At 36.6% G+C, this 22,519-nt stretch overlaps 1 protein-coding gene across 6 annotated transcripts in view; it reads right to left on the bottom strand.

The window, feature by feature from the left end:
* Window positions 1-283: 283 nt before the first annotated feature.
* SCAF4 (SR-related CTD associated factor 4) overlaps window positions 284-22,519 on the bottom strand; it is a 95,656-nt gene continuing 73,420 nt past the window's right edge. For 4 of the 6 annotated variants that reach the window (XM_072615001.1, XM_072614999.1, XM_072615002.1 and 1 more), the window contains 6 exons: window positions 22,294-22,450; window positions 19,900-20,057; window positions 13,447-13,609; window positions 12,403-12,489; window positions 12,073-12,246; window positions 284-1,483 (listed from right to left, as the gene is read on the bottom strand). In XM_072615001.1, coding sequence (XP_072471102.1) covers window positions 627-1,483; window positions 12,073-12,246; window positions 12,403-12,489; window positions 13,447-13,609; window positions 19,900-20,057; window positions 22,294-22,450 — 1,596 coding nt within the window. In that variant the 3' untranslated portion in view covers window positions 284-626. The remainder of the gene's footprint in view (window positions 1,484-12,072; window positions 12,247-12,402; window positions 12,490-13,446; window positions 13,610-19,899; window positions 20,058-22,293; window positions 22,451-22,519) is intronic. The other 2 variants (XM_072615003.1, XM_072615004.1) reach the window with 1 other exon arrangement.

Raw genomic sequence — 22,519 nt, 5'->3', positions numbered from 1 at the left:
AAAACACTAACAATTAGCTCTTCAAATAACATTTTAAAACCACTAACTTTTTTTTATCTTATATGGTCAAGTAGATTAAAATGCATCTAAAAATCAACTATTACAAATAAAAACCTGCTCCTGTGAATTCAACTACACAAAGATGTATTTTTTTCCAACAAATATAAACAATTTAAACTTGTCTAATTTAGACTTCAGTACAGCATTAACAGCTCAAACTTTAAGATGCTGAACATTTCTTTTCCGCTTCAGTGCAGTGTAGGAAGAATAGCACACATTAAAGTTTGTTACGAAAATAGAGTTTATTAAAAACATCCCTATTGTTTGAGGAGCTTTCACTGTTACCTTTTCTTAAATTAAAAAAAAAATAGCACTTCTAATTACGATTTGTAAACTTTTTAAAGTCAAAACTTTTAAAAAGTTACAGCAAAAGGGTAATATTTTATTCATATTTTTGTCATTTTGTGGCTATTTTAAATAGAAGGGAAGCAATCAAATTGCTTATAATTCCCCACCAACTACTGAGGGGCTGTGATATAGCAGAAGCAAATATAATACAGCATCTGTCTGTACACCTCAAGCTCTATGCTTCAATGTCACTGTCACAATTTGACAAATTCCAGTCTCTAGCGAGAAGCCTCTACTCCTGAGGCAGAATCCTTTTCAGGTTCATCAACAGATGAAGTAGCCTCTGATGGTAACTCTTCAGTAGGATTTATAACTGTTGACTCCCCTTTATCAAGTTCTGAAATAGTGTCTGCATTTCCCACTTGGCCACTAGAAGGTTCAATGGTTTTATCACCACCTGACCTATCTGTCACCTCAGGTTTTTCCTTTCCTCGATTTTCTTCCTTATCTCTACGAGAATCTCTCTCTCTAGAATCCCTATCTCGATGTCCACTGGATCGTCTCCTCTCTTCCAAGTCTCTGTGCCTGTCTCGTTCAGGGGTTCTTCTTCCCCACTCTCTCCTTTCACGATTACTATTATCTCTGTCATCGATACGGTTACCATAGCGTTCCCGATCATTTTCTACCCGATTTCCAAAAGACCTCCTCCCAAATCTTTCTTGGTCTCTACCTGAATTGAACTGCTGCCTATTTTCATTTCTAAATTGTTGCTGCTGTGGTGGTTGCTGTGGTGGTTGCTGTTGCCTTCCATCTCGATCTTCAGCTCCACCAGGGCCTGGGCCTGGTCCTCCAAGTCCTGGCATTCCACCAGGTCTAACAAAAGGGCCATGGGGTGGAAAGGGGCCTTTCATTCCATGAGGTGGTGGCATTCCAAAGCCTCCTGGGCCTGGGGGTGGTCCTCTGTGCATCATATGAGGTGGCATAGGACGAGGTGGCATCAAAGGGAATCGTTGCAAATGAGGTGGAGGCATTCCTGGAGGGCGTTGCAGGGGTATCAAGCCAGGCCGAGCACCCAGAAGACCAGTAGATGGTGCTTGTAACCCAATTACAGGACCAGGTGCAACTCCCTGAGTGCCTAAAAAACATCAGTAAGAAAATAGTTATAAACAGAAGAGAGAGCGCTTTCATTACAACCACTTCCCCTGTACATACCAGTAAATACTGCTTATAAAATATCTATACCTACTCAATTTTAAACATCAAATACGTACCACATACAAGTTACAACTTTGCATGGTGTCATAAAGCTCTGAGGTCCATAATGCAGATTTCACACAACAGTAATGATACAGCAAACTAAAAAGCCAATTTTATGAGACATCAACTTATGTACAAAAAGATGTTGATGGAATCCCTGTGGTTTTTTAAATTTTATTTTATTCCTATTCAGTTTGAGAGGCAGTTTCCTATCAATAGGAACTAATAGGTTAAAGCACTAAAACAGTGGGGCAAATGCCATACACACGTATCAGATTTCAATTCAGCTTGTTGAGTCATTAGAAAATTATGATCCCAAACCTTGAAATCCAATGTGTTGCATTATAATGTTAGAAAATCACTGACATGTTTTTGGTTAAATTCTATACATTCTCGCTTCCCCAAATTAAAATGCTGACTATGGCTGTTAACTCATGTCAACTTCAAGGTAATAAAGACACACAAAAGATAAAAAGTATTTATTTTTCCCAAAATGCACTGCCAGATGCAGTTGCCAAGCCAAAGTGATTTCAGCTCATCTTCTATTTCTTCTTCCAGATGTGTTAAGAATTTGCAAAGCAAGTTCTAATAAGGAACAGTATTTTTTCATTTTCCCACCACCTGTAGGGGGTCCATGTTTTGGGTAGTAGTTACCTCAATTCAATGCAAAACAAATTAAATGTGCAACTAACCATTTGACAAAGGTAAACTCTTTTCGTCACTAGTAACCTTAATGTAAGTTGCCCAAATCCTGACATACACATAAACCTAACAGTCCTCTTGAAATGGCTCTTAAAAAAATCATGCCACAAAGGTTCAAGCTCTTCCTTCTAATCTAAACTCCAGAAAAGTTGACTACCAAATGAATTCTTTTGGTCAAAGCATTTATTTATACTTTTCTCCCTTGCATAACAATTTTAATGATAACAAGTATGACAGTTACTATGTTCCTTGCTAAGTTAAAAGTCTGAGCCCAAGTTTCACAACTAAATACAATGGTTTATTTCACTTTTCTGTAAAAAACTAAGACGATGGATAATTTTCCTTTTTAACCTTGCAAGAATTATTTTAAAATGTCAAGACTACTGTGAGAAATCTTTTTGGGTTGGTTCAAGGTTGCTCCTCAGAATTTTCTGTAGTCTTTAAGCATCAAATGAAAGTACATTATGAAATGTGGGGCAACACTACCTATAGGCCAGGTTCCTTCTGTTAATCTTTTTTATTCAGTATGTATTCAAAAAATGAAAAAGAAAAATCACTTGATTTAAAAAAATAAAAACAAAATTCAACTCAACACCCAAACCCCAATTTGACTATAATGTTCAGGCAATTAATATATTTTGGTATATGCCACAGAATCCTCACAATGAACTGGTATATCCACTCCATATTGTGTGTTAATACTATAGGGTAGGTTACACATAAACACAACATATACTTCAATAAACGTACAGTCTCATTAGTTGCAAGCATTACCTCTTGTGTAGATCACGAGATGCCATCATTACCTTCTACTTGTGCTAATTTTTTATAGAGGCTTACCTTTTACATATTTTTACATATTTTTACATGTTACATTTACCAGTGCTGATTTTTGTTATGTGATATGTCCACCTCAATAATATCACAATCTCACTACCCCCAAAAAGGCAAGTAAAAGAGTACAGTAGTAAATGACCCACATGCCAACTTTCTCATTTTATAAAATCTGGTCAAAAATTTTCTCTAAATATATGAAGGATATCTTAATTTAAAAAAAAAATAAGGGAAAAGGCAGACTTTTTCACAGTAAGTAGATTTCATCTATTTAACTAACTAAAGGATACAGAGAATAAAAGATAAAAAGATCCTACTGTATTTAGCATATGTTGATTACAAAACAATCACAAACATAAACCTACAAAATTAAACTTTAATAGAAAATGCAGTTCTCCAATAAGGAATATATGTGAACATACATACATGAACACAGATCACTTAGAAATTCAACTAGATTTCTGTTCAGCAATCTTCGGAGTACTATTAGTGAGAGAGAAAACAGATACCTTCTGAAGGTTTTTGCCACTGTGATGAAGAATGTTCTGCACAAAGTCCAACTCCCTTCAAGTTGGGGTTGTGGGGGTGTGTGGGGACAGAAAGACCCCGTAAGTCCTTAAAAGTGTCCTCCGGATGCCCTTGCCATTGTGCTGACTGCATCATGGCATTCAGAAGGACCACAAATAGCCCTGGCATGTAAGTATTTAGTGAAAAGGTTTGTGTTCCTAGGAAACACCAAAAGCACGATTTGATTTTGAGTAATTATGAAAAGTATGTGTATAAATAATACCTACCATTTAAACTGGTATTCCAAATTAGTTTTTTTAATAATACAAATAAGCATAAACATGTACCTTTTTAAAGGTTTATTGCCCACTCTCCTCCATTACCAAAGTGTAGCACGTTCTATTTCAGACTTAAGCTGGGAGGAAAGGCAATATACATTCTGATTGCCAAATATGGTGAGGAAGATAAAAAGGGGGACTTGGGGGGGGGGGGGGGGGGGCAACACAGATCTGTTCCTGGAAGATAAAACTATCCTTTAAATAGATTACATATATATAGCACCTGGTTTCAGAGTGATTTCTTATATTTTACAAAGAAGGAAACTGAGGCTTACGTACATAAAGTGCTTTGTTGACAGCCACACATCAGTTAAATGTTGGGGCCTGGGCTCCATCTAATTCTCACTCCCAAGTCACATTTTTCCTATTCTACTATGCTGATTCTCTGTAAACAAGCATTAAAGAACACACAGTTGTTTCCAATTTTGGGGGTGGGGGAGTGGTCAATTTGTGAAATTACTGGTATAGGGAATTCCCTGCAATGAACTGTTATGAAACCTGGAGAACACTGGTAACACTTACAGGTCAAAATGGCATGTGAATGTGACCAGGTCACAGCTGCAGGGATTGTCAGAAGTAGGATTTTGAACCCAGGCAGGCTTCTCTATCCACCATCCAGTGTTTCTTAAACTATGGGTCACCATGCTGTGACTTATGGCTTACAAACCGCTGAAGGGGTTGTGAGTGGGAAAAGTTTAAGAAGGGCCGCTTCTCAGGATGCCTTGAAAAGCTGCAATATTTTGGGTTGGGTTCCAACGCAGCAGACGTGTGTACGGATTCAATACTGACTTTACAAAAGAAATTTCTCACAGGAGTCTTTGAACAGGTTTTTCCCTAAGCTGCAGTGGTTGCTTGCTCAATGATACTTACTTTGATGTCTCCAACACCCACATCCTTCCAAAGCTGCACTGCTACTAATTATGCCTGTGGACAATATACGTGCGCGAGACTGTCACCTGAACCTCAGCCTCTTACTATTCTTTTTTCTCAAGTCATGCTTTTAGCTTAGATTAAAAGCACCAATTATTCTCAACATAATTAATACCAACCATGCATGCAGGTAGACAGAGGAAAGCTTAAGAGAATAGTTTATTCAGCTTTTACTAGAAATAATTCACTGTTTAATCATCCAAAATGAACTGATTTATTTTCTCAACGTCAAAGACAGTTGTCTCTGGAGCAGGGGCAGATCAATTTAATCCAATGTTAATTGTTTCCAAAGGGAAAAAAAATCCCAAAGCTGAAGTAAATGGGGAAATGTCTGACAAGATCAAAGTTTAAGAAAGAACAGCTTTTTCAGAGATATTAACATACAAACTCACAAACAAGAAATAAGCAGGAGTAAGCTGAGGCCTTAATTCTAAATCATAGTTTTACTATTATCAGAATACCTATTCTGAAACCAGATGTTGTGGATGATCAAGGTTGTTGAGGCAAATACAAGGAGGTGCTGGTGTCTTTCTACATCTATGCTCAGGCTGCAACAGGTGCAGTGTATAAAACAAGGTATCATGGCAAGCACTCAATTCTATTGCAAAGAATACTAAAGTGTAGCGTTGTGCATTTATTTCATTAATAGGCACGGCTAGCTGAAGAAATCAGGGTTAGTTCAAGTACAACCTTGGCATTAATTCAAAGTACAATGAAGAGCTGACAATGATTCACAGCTAACAGCAAATCTGCCAAACAAAATGCAGGTGAGGAAAAATGAGAAACCTCTGTATGAGATGAGGAAACAGACTAAGACTTCATAAAGAGACTTTATAAATCAGGGGGTCAGGACATGTAAGATAAATGGAGAACCAAACTAAAATCTAGAAGACACCTGAGAGAGTCTATTCCAGCCCTTCATTTCACAAAAATGCTGAAATTCAGAATCCCAGCAAGCTTACTTTCCCCAAGATCATACAGGTCTTTTAACTCCAGGTGCAGAGTCCTTCCTGTTTTCACGGTGTATTCACCAATTCAAGAAACATTTAGTATGGACCAATGCATACAAGACATGGGTAACAGTGTTCTGCACATGTCATTCATAACATAAATGGTGGGTAAATAGGGCTTGTTCCCAGACAGTTTATTCTACTGAGAGGCTGACCTGCTTCAGGGAGCCTACTGCACAAAAAGGAGAAACACAAGCTAAAGAAAAGGGTCTAGCTACTAGAAAACCTTTCCAGACTACAGATGTCAATGAACTCAACAATAAAAAAGACAAAATGCAGAGAAGTAAAGGAGAGTAGTGGGAGCTATTGTTCTGGATTGTTTATTGCTATAAATTCAAGAGCTGAACATAGGGCTCATGGCTCACAGTCACCTCATCATTTGACCAGTAGACAAATTATTAACCTTTAGTAAAAAATACATATATAGCTAACATTTATACAGCAGCCCTTCCTTTCAGGTTTGCAAAGAGCTTCATGTGTAGTATGTGATCCCCATGATGAAACAGGTACCAATATCATTCTCACATTATTGATGAGCAAACTAAGGCTTTCAGAGTCACAGTTACTGTATTTAAAGCAAGATTCAAATTCAAGTCTTCCCAACTCCAAGTCAGGCACCTTATCTACTTTACTACAAGGGCAAAATATAATGCAGTTAACAAGAGAGGAGAAACTTACCTCAACATGGGGAATGTGGGGTACGTAGGAAGGGTTACTTTCATGGTTGGTGGTAACAAAGGGGAAAGGCCTTTCCAAGTAGTATATAAGGGCTGCTCCATCCCTTGGGAGCTTCCTCAGACTAAACAGAAGATCATGCAAAAGGCTAGGGTTATATAATGGGGCTTTTGCAGACAATGGAAGCCTGCAAAGTACAGTTCTCGATATGCATTTTTGTACCTCAGTGTAAATTTGAATATTATGGTCCATTTGAGCCAGATCAGATTAGACTTGGACTAGAATGTAAGCAAAATAAAAGGAGGCAACCTGACATAGATCGACAAGTTTGGAGACCTGGGTTCTATCTAACTAGCTCTGCCACCAAATTTAAGGTATTTTTCCCTGCTATGAAATAAGTCACAACTTTTCTGGGACTCAAATTTTCCTCATTGTTAAAGTGAAAAATTGGATTAGATTAACTCTAAGGTCTCTAGCAACTATAAATCCAATGACTGCATGAAATCAAGACTCAAGGGAATTAAATTAACCAACCCAACTTTGTGTACATTGGAAGCAGCAGAGTCTGAATTTGAAACCAGTTCCTCTGGCTACCCTAGCTTCTCTTTCTGCTGTCTCTCACTTGTTCCATCTGCAAAATAAAGGAGCAGGATGAATGTCTACTAGTTCTAAAATGCTATAAGCACTCTGTATATAAAGTATGATTATAGATGGACAAAATGCTTCACTGTTACCTGCATGTGATGTGGGTTCTCAAAAGTTAAGCCAGGATAGAGCAGGTTTTGGAAGATACTACACCCAAAATATAGGGTCTTCCAAGTCGAATCTGGGTAAGGACTGTCTTAACTGATGACCAATCAGCTAAATTCTGATACACATATTACAAGATTGGGTATACAATGATGAATTTTTTAGTCATAACAATTCTTGAAGACCACATACTAAGTTATAGGAGATAAGATTTTATAGTTGAGGAAAGTGAGGCTTACAGAGGTTAAATGATTTCCTTATGGTCACACTGCTTAGTAGCAGGTTACATGTCATTACAGCAAACTTCAACATTACTGAGTTACACCACAGCATTTCATGAACACTTCTCTCCTTACCACTACTTATGAGAACTGGGACTGCCCCACTACCAAAACACTGTGGGGTGGCTTCATATGATAAGACAAAGGCTCCATCTAGTATGATAAAGTATTTAGAGGACAGAACAGAATGAGTTTGAGTGGGCAGGGTGTAGTTGGCAAGGATCAATTCCATAGGGTATCTACAGCCTGATTAAGAGGACTGCCTACTTATTTCCTTTTCCGATGCTACTACCTACTGCTTTTGAGTACGATTTCTTTCCTCCCTGGTCCACAGAGCAACAATTAGTCTCGAAGTTATTCTTTTTATTTATCTCTGAAGTAGTCCTTTTGAGGTTTCCTAAGAATTTTTAATTCTAGTAGCAAAGGACATTATATATTCTTCTTTCTATAGCCTCATCTCTTCTTTTTTCTTAGTTCCTATTTGGAAAAACTGTAGATATTAATGGCTACAGGTAGAAAAATGGTTGAAACTGAGATTTCATCTACATTTCAGAAGAAAAGCATAGTAAGTTGGGTTTATTCTTATCAGTCCTACCAGTGAAGTTTAGTGGGCCAGTAAAAAAAAAGACAAGGAAATCCCAAGTAGTAATGAGGGGAAAACAATCAACAAGTATTTATCAAGTGGTTACGCTGTACCAGACACTATACTACACAGTGGGGAAATGAATATAAAGAGCAAAATAATCCTTATTGACAATTTAAGTAGGAGACGATTACATATGAAAATACATACAGTATTCACATAAAGTTTATTTATATACACAGGGAAGACAGTAGCAATTGAGGTGATCAGGAAAGGATTCACAAAGGTGATGGTGCCTGAGCTGCATCTTAAAGAGAGGGACTTTACAAGGCAGAGGTGAGGAGGGGGCACATTCCAGAAAAGTGAGATGGTGGCCAGAACAAAAGTAAGGAGATGGGAGGTGGGAGGTCCCATGAGAGGAACAGCTCAAAGGCTAATTTGGCTGGATCATAAGAGACAGGAAGGGGAGTAACATCCACTGAGACTAGGTAGATAGATTTGGGCAAGGTTGTATAGGGTTTTTTGTTTGTTTGTCTAGACTAAAAAGAGAGCTTTTAAAGTTCTTTTGGTCCCTTGTTTCAAACCACCAGTGAAGGTTGGTTACATTTTTTATGTAAAATTAATCAGTTTATATCCTTTCATTTGATCATCTTATTTTTTTAAATCATTAACTTGGTTAAATAGGTTAGGTTGGAAGTGTTTTAATTTAAAATTGAATGTCATCTTTTTCTCTTTAGCTTTCTATTAATTTTCCTCAATAGGAAGCCACTGGAGTTTGTTCAATAGGCAATCACATGACCAGATCTGTGTTTATGGAAAATTACCCTGGCATCAGTTTGTAGGATAGATTCAAACAGTATGAGATGAGGTAGGGTAAAGATTAGAAAGTTATTTCAAAAATACAAGTAAGAGGTTAACAATTAACTGAGCTTGAGCTAGGGTGGTAACTGTGTGAGGGGAGAGGAATTATAAGTAAGACTGGTAACTGGATATATATAATGCAGAGTCAAGGATAACCTCAAAGTTACAAACATGGCAACTTTTAAGGATGGTAGCATTGTTGATAAAAATAGGGAAATCTGGCAAAGAGAAGAGTTTGTGGGGAAAGAAAATGAATTCCATGCTACATGTGTTGAGTTTAAGATGTCTCTGGAACACCCATTTTAAAATGCATGCTGGGCAACTGATGATCTGAGACTAAAGCTCTAGGGAGACACTGAGGCTGGATATGCAGATCTAGGAAGTCATATGCACAGATGTGAGCTAAACCCATGGGAAATGATGAGGCTACCAAGAAAGGATAAAGATAAAAAAGAGCCTAAGACAAAATCCTTGAAGAATAGCCGTAGCCAGGGTGTGATTGAAGAAGCCAGCAAAAGAAACTGAAAATTAAGTAAAAAAGGTGGAAAAGAACTCCTTAGGAGAGAGAGGTGTCATGAAAACCTAGAGGGGAGAATGTGTCCAAGAGGGGAGGGTATCAACAATATTAAGTCCAGCAGATATATTGAGAAGGATGACTGAAAAAGATGATCAGATTCCGCAATTAAGAATTAAGAGATCTCCCTTCTAGGACTGAATCCCAAAGAAATCATAAAAATTGGAAAAGGTCCCACATGTACAAAAATATTTATAGCAGCTCTCTTTGTGGTGGCCAAGAACTGGAAATTGAGGGGATGCCCATCAATTGGGGAATGGCTGAACAAGTTGTGAATATGAATGGAATGGAATACTATTGTGCTGTAAGAAATGATGAACAGGAAGACTTCAGAGAGGCCTGGAAGGACTTACATGAACTGATGCTGAGCGAAAGGAACAGAACCAGGAGAACATTATACACAGTAACAGCCGCAATGTGCGAGGTCTGTTTCTGATAGACATAACCCTTCACAGCAATGCAAGGACCTAAAACACTTCCAAGGGACTCTTGAGGCAAAAGGCCATCCACATCCAGAGAAAGAACTATGGATCGCAGAATGAAGCAGACTATTTTCTGTTGTGTTATGTATTGTTTTCTCTCATGGTTTTTCCCATTCTTCTTTAATTCTTTTATGCAACATGACCAATGTGAAAACGTGTTTAATAAGAATGTATGTATAGAACCCATAAGATTGCATGCCATCTTGGAGAGGAAGGGGAGGAGGGAGGGGCAAAAAATTTAAGACTTATGGAAGTGATTATTGAAAACTGAAAACAAATAAATTAATTTATAAAAAAAAAAAGAACTAAGAGCTCAATGGCCACACCAGAGAAAGTAATTTCAGTTGAATAATAAAGTCAGAAGTGAAAGTGTAAAGGATGGCTAAGAGAAAGGAGAAAAGAGTTAGAGTGTGTATGCAACTTTTTAAAGAAGTCTGACAAAGAAATGGAGAAGAGATAGAGGACAATGCCTTGAGGGGTCCTATAGCCTATACCTAGTTAGGCTTGGGCAGAGATTCCATTTAAGGAGGCAAACTGTCTGGATTCCCTTAAGCAAAGAGATTTCAAGCCCTTTAGTAACTAAAAACACCAAATAAAATATACTGTTGAAATCCACAGGATGCTATTCAGATTTATAAAGTAGATTTAGGTTCTGTGATTCAGAATATTATACATCACTGGGACAAAACTAGGAAAGAAAACATAATTGTATATTTATACTGTTAAGGGTTTTTGTTAGTTAAAAAAAGGCATTTGCTCCAATTTAGAAGCTTTCTTTTTAAAAAAATTTTCAGGTTAGTGTAATACGGAAACACTAATCATCAAGTTTTCCTATAAAAAAATAAAGCAAGCATTTAGTAGGTTTATACTATCTGCAAGGCACTGACTGCATTTAGCACTGGAGATAAAAAGATCAACAAAACAGTTGTCCTTCAGGTGCTTTCGTTTTAGAGAAACATTCATAAATACATACAAACCAAATGCAAGGTATTTTGGGAGGGGGCAGGGAGAAGAGGAGTAAGAAGATCAGGAAAGGACTCATATGGTTGATTGAGCCAAAGTCAAGTGATGAGGTAGAGCACTCTGGCCATGGAAACAGGAAGTGGAATGTCATATGGAAGGAATGCAAAAAGGCCAATTTGGCCAGATCTCAGAGTGAAGAAGGGTAATAGTGCAATAAGCCTGAAGAACTTACATCTGGTGTTACAAATGGGATGTGCACACAGAGCACCATGAAAACCATGCATTAGAAATATCATTCTGAAAGCAGTACAGCGGATGGATCTGAGAGAGAAGACTCTTGAGTCATGTATGATCTGGAACACTGTGAGTAGAGCTAAGAGGGTTTAATTAGAGACACTTCTGGGATTTATCTCAGACAAGAAGAATCCCTATCTCTTAACTAAACATCCTTTTAAAAATAAACATAAGAAAAAAGAATTCAATGAAGCATTAACCACTGGCAAATGATTAATACTGGGCTGAACTATTTTTTCATACCTCTTAAAATGTATGTTGTATTTCCCCATAATTGATCAACAGGTGTCCTTAGGCAAAACATCAAGACTTTGGGAACTCATGTGTGTATGACAATTGCAAACATAATGCAAATATAATGGCCAATCTAAATATTGGTATATAAAGTAAGACTGGCAGTCATATTCCGCCCAAGACAAAGAACTTTAATTTCGTGACTTATGCTAATCACAGACATTTCTTAGTAAAGTGTAAGAATTCATATTGGCTAATGAAAAGGGAAACACCAAGATGATTACAAAAACAACCTAATTAAAATAATTTAATTATTTTTGTAATCAGGAGGATTTTCTATTTTATGAAACATTTTACCATTTTCAAGAGCTATAAAAAGGTATTCATCCTCATTTATTTGTTCTCTGAAAAACCCAAACCAAAAAAAACCACACAAAAAATTAACTCACCAAGAAGAGAAACAGGCTGGGTAACAGGAGGTGCAGCAGGTGGAACAGCAGACCCATACATTTTCGCACTGTCACCAGATTCGGCATTTCCTCTAGCCCCAGAAACCACTGTTGGAATGGGATTTCCAATAGATAAGTCTTTTGTAGTGTCTTCATTTATACCAGCGATAGTAGCTAAGGAATATAATCATATTGACATGTAAAGCTGAATAACTGATTCCCCTCCTTATTTGATAAAATACCTTGACGTCCTATATGCCCTCTGTTGTCTCTTTCACTCTCTCCCTCTCTCACTCACTCACACACAAAATAAAGGGAAAAAATGCTTACAATTTGGGATGGTGATTGGTGGAGTGTGGGGAGGAGGAATAGACACTGGTGGTGTTATAGGAGGTGGAGGTCCAGGAGGAAGAAAACCTAGAAAAAAGAGAAATAATCACAACTTATACTCTGAGGTAAAACTATGGAGAATATCCTACACTGAGTCCTCATATATAATGAGAGGTCACAGCTACTCCTATTTGTAAATGACACTATACTGAGTGCATCAAGTCTCAAAATACCATACTGCCTCCTCAGTAAAATACATTTATTCAAGGGAGATTTAACCTGACAATCTGCATAGGTGAAACAAAATGAATGAAAAATATATGTTGTTATACCACATGATTGAACAGCTGGCCCTCTGAATTGGCTTATCAGTTATCTTGGCCAGGCAGAGCAGATGGACAATGAACTAGGTCCAGATTTGAAGAATAAAAACTGTTCAGGATACACTGAATTTTGGAATTATAAAGCAATTTCAACAACTCCAATCTGTTCCCAGAAATTAAAACCCCTCCCCCTATGGAAGCAATGACTATGAATGCAACACAATTCCAAAAGTATCAAAAGAGTAATGCAAATTATAAGGAAGAGATGAATGATTGGTCCAATTATGCTGCAGCATATTACCAACAACATAAGAAATGGTGTGAAAGATATCAGGGAAATTTAGTACTTAAAAAAAAGAATTGGGCTAGGGAAATGGACATCCCAAGTTATATAATAGTAATCACAAACTACTGAACAATCCAGGGGAAGGTTACCACTACACTGGGCAGATTCTTAATGGAAAATTTGCGAGAAAACATTGACAAAAATCAAACAGGATAAGAAAGCACAAAAACATTTCAATCTATGTTGGCATAAAGAGTATCCACATCAAAGAGATCTTGAAGTACCAAAGAAATGTACTTGAGCTAAGACTCTTGTTCTAATGTTCTGTCCATAACAACACTGCCTCTTTATAATATGCCTGTCACCTCTGATTTGAGTATTGCTCTATTCTAGGGTTCTAAGTTAGCACTCTTTTCTTAAATGAGTTAGCAATACCTGGTGGTAAATGCATTGGGTTGAATCCTGGGCGTAAAAATGGTGGAGGAGGAGGGGGAGGAACTCCATGACCAAAACCTGGTGGGGGAATTCCTAAAGGTGGTGTGAAAGTCGGTGGCTGGAGTGTACCCACTACTGGAGGACCTGGTTGGTGTGGTGGGACCTAAAAAGGGAGACAAGAGGAAGATTTTACACACACACAATATATATATATATATATATATATGTATATATATATATATAAAAATACATGTATGTATAATATGAATAATAAAACAATTCCACACTACTAAAAAGAGTTGATATCACCAATTTACAGTGTCAGATTCAACCTAATCTGTATAGATTCTAAGAACTGTTATTTAAAAGTAAGTCCATTTCTTACCAGTTTTACCTATTTTGCATAGAAGGGAAAGACGCAACTATTATGATGGCTTGATATTTGCTTTTACTCTCTTATGTAGCAAAATATGATAAAGTTCTCTGCTAAGATTTGGACTGCTTTTGGCCCAAACTCTCACAATCTTAGGGCTGTGGCAGGAAAGTGTTAACTGCAAATTTAACAAATTGTATTAACTTCTAAAAAAGGAAAATCTAAAAAAATTAAGCTCCAACTAGAAAAAAGATTAAAATGCCACCCCATAAACATGTCTACAAAGAGCAGCAAATAAGCAGTTTAACAGAGCAGAAAGATACCAAAAAAGTGAAAAGATAATCTGTATCAAACCACAGTAGAGGGCAAGAAAAATTGTGTAATAATCTGCAAAATAAATCTAACATTTGCTTTTTTGCTAGCAACAAGCGGGACCCACATATGCATAGAACATAGTTCATCTCTATGTCGAGGAGACTAGTCTTTCTAAAAGGAGCAGAAAAAACTAGAAGGATGCACCTGTATCATTAAGATAATCAACTAATTCCTGAAAGAATATTAACACTTCAAATAGGAAATGTGAAAAAGCATTTTTTTTTGGGAATAGCAAAGGGAAATTTTGTCAGGAGACTGGAGGAAAGAAGAATGTGACATAGAAAAAGGATCCCTCAAACATTTTCAGTGACATACCAAGTATAAGGTTCTTGCTGAAGAGAAAGGGTTATCAGAAAAGCAGTCCCTCGAGTATCACAGGGGCTATCAACCGAGAGTATGGTCAGTAATGGACAAAAAACAAAGAGAGACGTAGTGGTGGTTGGTGAACATCTCACCCACTCCTGACAACTATATGAGATGCTGATTTGGTCAATCTGCCAACGTGACACAAGAGACAAGCCTTTATATTCCAGCACAAAGCAAGAATACTTTAAAAGAGAAATCATAGTTGTCCAACTTTCTTGGTCCTCCAGGACATTTTATATTTTAGGAAAAACAAAAAACATCAGATCACATGATGCAACTTATAACTACTACTTATAGATAAGACCTAAGAAGCAGGCAAAAAATAAAACTCTTTTCTCAAACACCTAGGTACAAATATCCAAAATAATGAATAGAAAACAAGATCTTCAAACAGGGAAGAGAATTTGGTCACACAGATTTCTCTATGACTCAAAGGGATAGTACTTATGATGAGAGTTTGGCTGTGAAAGGATATGTTTATTAAAAAGAAACAGGGAAGATACACGTGAAGAAAATGAGGAACTGAAAAAAGGGAAACAGTGGATAAAATTGTGGTAATAATCAACAGAGACAGAAATAGAAGTAATGTCAAAATATACCACAGATAGTAGGTGCCCCTCCTCCCTCCCCCCAAAACACACCTGCTGATCTGGTTTTCTTTAAGTGTAAGTATTCTCTTCTGGCTTAAAGCAGAGCAACTTCGTGATTTCTTGACTTGACTTAATGATAAATTCATTTTTAAACAGGGGTCTATGAACATATTTCATTTTAATATTTTGATAACTACTTCAATTGACTTCCTTTGTAATTCTATGTTATCCTATCCATTTAAAAACATTATTGTGGGAGAGGGGATTCTAGGAAGATAGTGGAGCAGGTCAGAAAGCTTATAAAGACAGAAGACTGCCTCAGAGCAGCAGAAATAAACATGGGATGGAACAGTTGTCCTCTTAAGACAATCTGAGAAGACCCCAGGAAAGACTGGAAGTTTAGCCTGAGTGAAACACAAACACCTTCAGTCCTACCACTCTGCAGAATCAACAAACAACAGGCCATGGGGGCAGCTGAGTTGAGAGGCAGCCTCAGCCTTAGAAACTTTCATTTTGCAGATAGTGTGGGTGTCTGGCAGCTGAGTATGAGAAGACTGAAGAAAGTTCCACTGTGAGGGACGCCAAGCACAACTGTGCTGACCAGACACATCCCAGGTTGCAGCTGAGGAGAGGAGGAGGAGTGAGCACACAGCTCACACAGGGTTGGGACCTTGTTGGCTGTGGGCACCTGCAGGAGAGTAGAGTCCCTGGTTTCAGTTCCAAGACAGAAGCGACAGCACATCTGTAGTTTGCAGACCCTGGAGGGATCGTAAGGAGCAAGATCCCCTGCAGTGTGCCTGTGTGGCTGGGGGACCTACCCATAGGTTAGGAGTGGAGACAATAAGAAGGACCTGAGACTTGGGGCATCATTCCCCATATCCTCAGGACTACAACATGACTACACTAATAGTGGCTAAAAACAAAACAAAAACTAAATAAAAATGAGTAAGCAAAAGAGAAAGAACCAAACCACAGATAGTTACTGTGAGGATAGAGAAAATCTGAGCTTATATTCAGAGGAAGATAATAGAGCTAAAAAAGTCACTCCTTTTTCAATGAAAAACATGAAACGGTCCCAAATACGAGTTCCTGGAAAAACTTTAAAAAGGACTTTAAAAATCAAATAAGAGAAGTTGAGAGAAAAAAAGAGTAATAGAAGAAAATCAAGAAAATTATGAAAAAAAGCCAACAATTTGAAATAGAGAATCAAAAAAGAAAGAAAATAATTTTTTGAAAACTAGGATTGGGCAAGGGAGAAGCTAACGATGTTCTAAGACACCAAGAAATCATAAAACAATCAAAAGAATGAAAAAAAACAGAAGAGAAAGTACACTGTATCAGATAAACAACTGATCTGAATAGCTGGACTATCTGAAAATTGTAATTAAAAAAAAAAAAGAATCTTGATACAATATCACCAGAAATAATCGAAGAAAACTGCCCCGAAGTTCTAGAACAAGAAGACAAAGCAAAAATAGAAAAAAACCCTACCGATCACCACCGGAAAGAGGTCCCAGGAGGAAAACTTACAGGAACATCACAGTCAGGTTTCAAAGCTACCAAGTAAAGGAGGAAATATTGGATGCAACAAGAAAAAAACAACTTAAATATCATGGAGCTACAATACAGATTCTCCAAGTCTTGGAATATTACGTCCCGTAAATCAAGAGAGCTGGGGCTACAAGGGTAACCTACCCAGAAAACTTAAGTATAATCCTGAATGGAAAAAAAAAAACAGACATTTAATGAGACTTTCAAGTTTTTCTCACAAAAAACCCTAGAACTTAAGGGAAAATTTGACATATATAACATCCAGGGGAAATATAAGGTAAACTCCAAAGACCAATTATAAGGGATTCAATAAGGTCCAACTGCTTATTTTGTATATCTGAAAATATTAGCAGTACTCTTTGTGACTTGGGTAGTTTGAAAGAAAGGCATGGGCTGAGCTTGAACATGATGGAGTGATTCTTTAAAACTGTAGGGAAAGATAAAAAGGAGTAATTAACTCATACATATGAAGCATAAAAGTAAAAACTGATACAGAAGAAGCTATAAGGGGGACAGCATGTAGCGTTAGAACCTAACTCATACTGGGAATGGGCCAAAGGGGAAACCACACATATATATTTAGAAGGGCGTATAAACCTAAATTCAGAAAGAAATCAGAGGGCAAGAGGATATGGTGGGGAGAGAGGAGGATAAGGGGGGGATTTTTAGAGGAGTGAGGAGGTTAAGAAATAGAAGGGCAAATTAGTGGGGCAAAAGTAAAGGAGAGGAGCGAGGAGAGATAGGGTAAACAGGGTGAAAAGGATAGTGAGGAAAAATAGGAAGGAAGAAAATACAAGTAATTGTAACTTAGAAAGTGAATGGGACAAATTTACCCATAAAACAGAGATGCACAGCAAATTAATCATTTGAATTCAATAATATGTTGCTTTAGGAAACATTATAAAAATGAGAAATATATAAAAAGATAAAATAAAGAGGAGTTGAATTTATTATGTAAAAAAAAGGTAGTTATAGTAACCATGATCTCAAAGTTAAAGTTAAAACAGAAACTACACTGTCAACAATATTATTCAATATTGTTTTAGACCATTTAAAATACCTAGATAGTATAAAACACCTGAGTTTATACCTGCAAAAACACACACAGAAACTATATAACCAGAAACACAAAATGCTTTTTATAAAAATAAGCTCAGATTTAAATAACTAAAGTAATATTTGTTATTCACGGGTAGGTAAAGCCAATATAATTTTTAGATGAAAATTTTACCTAATCTATTCAATGTCATTCCAACTAAATTACTAAAAAATTGTTTTACTGAGTTAGAAAAAACAATAAATTTCATTTGGAAGAACAAAAGGTCAGGAATCAGGAAAAAAAGATGTAAAGGAAGGAGATTCAGCAGTATAAGACTTTGAAGGATATTATAAGAGAGACCATTGTTGAAATATAAAAAGGATAATTTCAGTTATTTTAAATTAAAATGTTCTTGCATAAATAAAACCTATGTAGACAAGAAGAGAAGGAATACAGAAAATTGGGGGGAAAAGTTTCACAGAGAATCTCTCAGATAGGATGTGATTGGGTTAGAATATTGCTGCAGTGTAGGAAATGATGAGTTGGTTGATTCAGAAAAACATGGAAAGACTTGAACCTATGAAGGAAAATGCTATCCACCTCCAGAAAAAACACAACAGGTGGAAATAAGCATAGTTTGTATGTTTAGAAATATATCTATATCTATATCCATGCTTAGCCTTGGGGGGAAGGGGCAGAGAGGAAAAATAAAGTAAAATGTATACAGCGGAAAACAAAATAAAACCAACAAGGAAGCACAGAAAAGCTAGCCAGTTTTGAAAACAATGTGTATTGTATATTATATAGGCTTTCTTGAAATGGAAATTTATTGTTTTAGCAAACTGAATTCTCTCTCTTAGGGTCTACTGTGTACATGGCAATTTTTTAAAATCTCATTTTGTACTTAAATTTAAAATTTAAGAAAAATTACAAAAAAACAAAAAACAAAACACCACCAAACAAAAAACCATTATTGAGAGAAGGACCACTAGTGACAACAGACTACTAAAGAGACTGATGATAATCACTCCCTCCCCAAGAAAAAAGGTTAAAAATTCTAATTTGAAAAGATCAAGGAAACAATAAAGTGAACTCTGAAAACTGTTATTCTGGACCTCAATCTGACCAACGAGGAAAAATTACTTACTAAAGTAGAAATCTAGGCCAAGGGACCACTGTATCAGAATTTGTAATAGTGAAGGACCAGAAACTCAAGTAGGAGTTTTGACATGCAATTCAGATATTAGGAAGCATAAATTTAAAACAGCTGAGTACAAAATTAGCTAGGATTTGTGACTTAATATTCTACAAAGGATGTTAATCCACATGGAATGGGCAGGCACCTCTCGAGAATGAAATTCTGATGAGACAAAGACTAGCATGACGCTGTGGAGATAATACCAGGAGCACTAAAAATTCAGGTATGGGCTGAAATTAGCAATAAATACTCAAGAAAACATTAACGGTGTGAGAATCAAATACTCTAGTATGAGAATCAGCTGATGGAAATAAGCATCTTTAGACTGCAGAAGATTACCAGCAGATGTTACAAAAAATATTTAATTATTTAAGAGCCAGAATGTGGAAGATGAATTATATATGCTGTCTGGTCCCAGAGAACAGAAATAAGAGCAATGATCAGAAATTATACGGATACAAGCAAATCTTTTGTAACAATTAAAGCTTTCTAAAAGTTGAATGGGTTGCTTCAGGATGTAGTGAATGCCCCATCCATGGTGTTCTTCAAGGACAGGTTGTCTGTTACTGTAGAGGGGATTTTTGTCAGATACGTGTTAAAGTACTAAAAGACGTGAGGTCCTTTTCAATAGTAAGATTCTGTAAATGTGCTAGATGATAATAACTAATATTTATGTAGACCTTTAGTATTTTAGAATTATATTCTCACAAAACCCTGATAAGGTGCTCTTATTATTTCCAGTTGCAGACAGCGGGGGTCTGACACAGGATTTTGACCTCTCTTCTTCCTGATTCCAGTCCAGTATCTCAAAATCATGCTTCTATATTTTTCCTTTCACCAATCTATGAATTAGGATGTACTTCTGAATCACAATTTAGAAAAGGTTTTAAAGAAACTAAGTAAATTTGCTTACTCAGTATTTCATTATGCTCAAACACAGCCAAAGAAAATACTATCTCACCTGTGGAGGCGGTACTGTTATTGGTGCAGGAACAGGAATTGGAGGAACAGGAACAGGTAGAGCCTTAGGTATTGGCGACACTGGTTCCGCATGTGTAGTTTCTGCACCTCCATTTTGGGCAACTTCATTGTCAGATTTCTTAGGAATTCCTTTCCATTCTATGAGAGGGGAAGCAGAAATCCAATTACATTCACCTCAACAATGAAATTTTTCTTATCAATTCTTAAAGTTCTACACAATTATTTACAACAAATGACAAATAACAAAAATGTTTAATAACAAAATTTACTAGCATAATATTTGTAAAAAAAGTTTATAGAATGAAAAGATCATAAAGCAAATGTGATTAATTATGGAACATAAGAGGAGATTCAAATGTAGTAAATCAAATCGTAAGTAACGAAATCCATCTTATGAAATCATTCTTTTTAAAAAGCATCTAAAAACTTTCCTATCTCATATACTTCCTGGGTAATTGAATTGGGAAGCAGAAAACTGGGAAAGAATTTTTGCAACTAGTGTCTTTGGTAAAGGCCTCATTTCTAAAATATAGAGAACTGAGTCAAATGCACAAGAATACAAGTCATTCCCCAATTGATAAATGGTCAAAGGATGTGAACAGGCAGTTTTCTGAGGAAGAAATTAAACCTATCTATAGTCATATGAGAAAATGCTCTAAATCACTATTGATTAGAGAGATGCAAATCAAAACAACTCTGAGGTACCACATCACACCTATCAAATTGAATAACATGACAAAACAGGAAGATGATGAATGTTGGAGATGTGGGAGAGTTGGAACACTAATTCATTGCTGGTGGAGCTGTGAGCTGATTCAACCATTCTGGAGAGCAATTTGGAACTGTGCCCAAAGGGCTACAAAAATGTGCATACCCTTTGACCCAGCAATTATCACTTCCAGGACTGTATCCCCAAGAGATCATAAAAATGGGAAAAGTCCCACATGTACAAAAATATTTATAGCAGCTCTCTTTGTGGTGGCCAAGAACTGGAAATTGAGGGGATGCCCATCAACTGGGGAATGGCTGGACAAGTTGTGGTATATATGAATGTAATGGAGTACTATTGTGCTGTAAGAAAAGATGAAAAGTCAGACTTCAGAAAAACCTGGAAAGACTTATATGAACTGATGCTGAAATAACCAGAACCAGGAGAATATTGTACACAGTAACAGCTGCAGTATGTGAGGTCTGTTTCTGATAGACTTAGGCCTTCACAGCAATGCAAGGACCTAAAACACTCCCAAAGGACTCTTGAAGCAAAATGCCATGCACATCCAGAGAAAGAACTATGGAATCAGAATGCATAATGAAGCAGACTCTTTTCTCTTCTGTTTTAGTTTTTCTTATGGTTTCTCCCATTCATTTTAATTCTTCTATGCAACATGACTAAGGTGAATATGTATTTATAGAACCCATGTAAGACTGCATGCTGTCTCAGGGAGGGATAGGAGCAGGAGAAAATTTAAGACTTACAGAAGTAATTGTTAAAAACTGAAAACAAATTAATTAAATTAAAAAAAAAAAACTAAATTGGTAAAGAATAAACTACTTAATAGTCTAAAATATTCCACCGCTTATTTGAAGTGAATGACTATTATATTTTTGAAGATCATTTTATTAAAGATCTTGACTTTTACTTGATTTGTATTGTTGTGCTCTTAAGTCTACTGTGAGACACTAAGTTCCTTAAAACACTTTCACCAATTTATTACTTCTCTAACTTGTTATATAGTCTAGCTTTCATTCTATTTAAGACTCGGAGTCTAAGACTATCATGACCTATACAAACACTGCATTTTGCACCATACTAGTTACCAAAAACCAAACAAACAAAACAAAAAAACCCCACCACACTAGACATAAGCAATAACAGTAATAGAGCTTTATCGACATTTTCCTACCTAGTTTGAGCACTGTAATCTTCATGAGCTCAGAGAATGTATCTTAACCTTTGCAGCCCTCCACATATTCCCCTTAAGAGAGTTCTTTGAGCCACTTAGTAAACATTTATTAAATACAAATTACAAAGTATGACATACAACCTAAAGCTGCAATGAAGTTACTAATCTACAACTGGTGGTACAATGACAAGGCTTAGCAGAAGTAATATGATGTAACATAATGTAAATAAGGCTGAGGTCAAAAGATTTCACTTCATTTGGGCTACTTTAACCCCGACCAGCTACACCACACAGATGACACTGGTCATGAAGGATCCTCAGAAATGATGTGAACGTTTCCACTTTTACTTATGGAATGAAAACACAAAGTTTATTCCCTCTTAGGTAGACAAAGCAGGGTACATTTTAAACTGGCATACACATTAACTAGCTAAAAGAGTAAGTCAAAGTTAAATTATATTTTCTCTTACCGGGATTAAGCGTTTCATTGTCCAGCATTCCTCCTTCACAAAAACTTTCAAGGTCTTCAGGTTTGACTTTGTCCCATGGTATGTAAGTAACACCTAGTTCCACATCCCAATATTGTTTATAATCTGCTTTTATTCCTTTATTTAAGGCCCATGCAATCTATTTCACCAGTCAAAAAAAAAGCAGAAAAAGGCAGGGAGGAATTAAAAATATTGATTACTGATATTT

This window comes from Notamacropus eugenii, chromosome 5 (genome assembly GCF_028372415.1).
Source record: "Notamacropus eugenii isolate mMacEug1 chromosome 5, mMacEug1.pri_v2, whole genome shotgun sequence".
Classification (NCBI taxonomy): Eukaryota; Metazoa; Chordata; class Mammalia; order Diprotodontia; family Macropodidae; genus Notamacropus; species Notamacropus eugenii.
The sequence above is the reverse complement of the archived record's forward strand: the minus strand, read 5'-3'. Positions and strand labels throughout refer to the sequence as shown.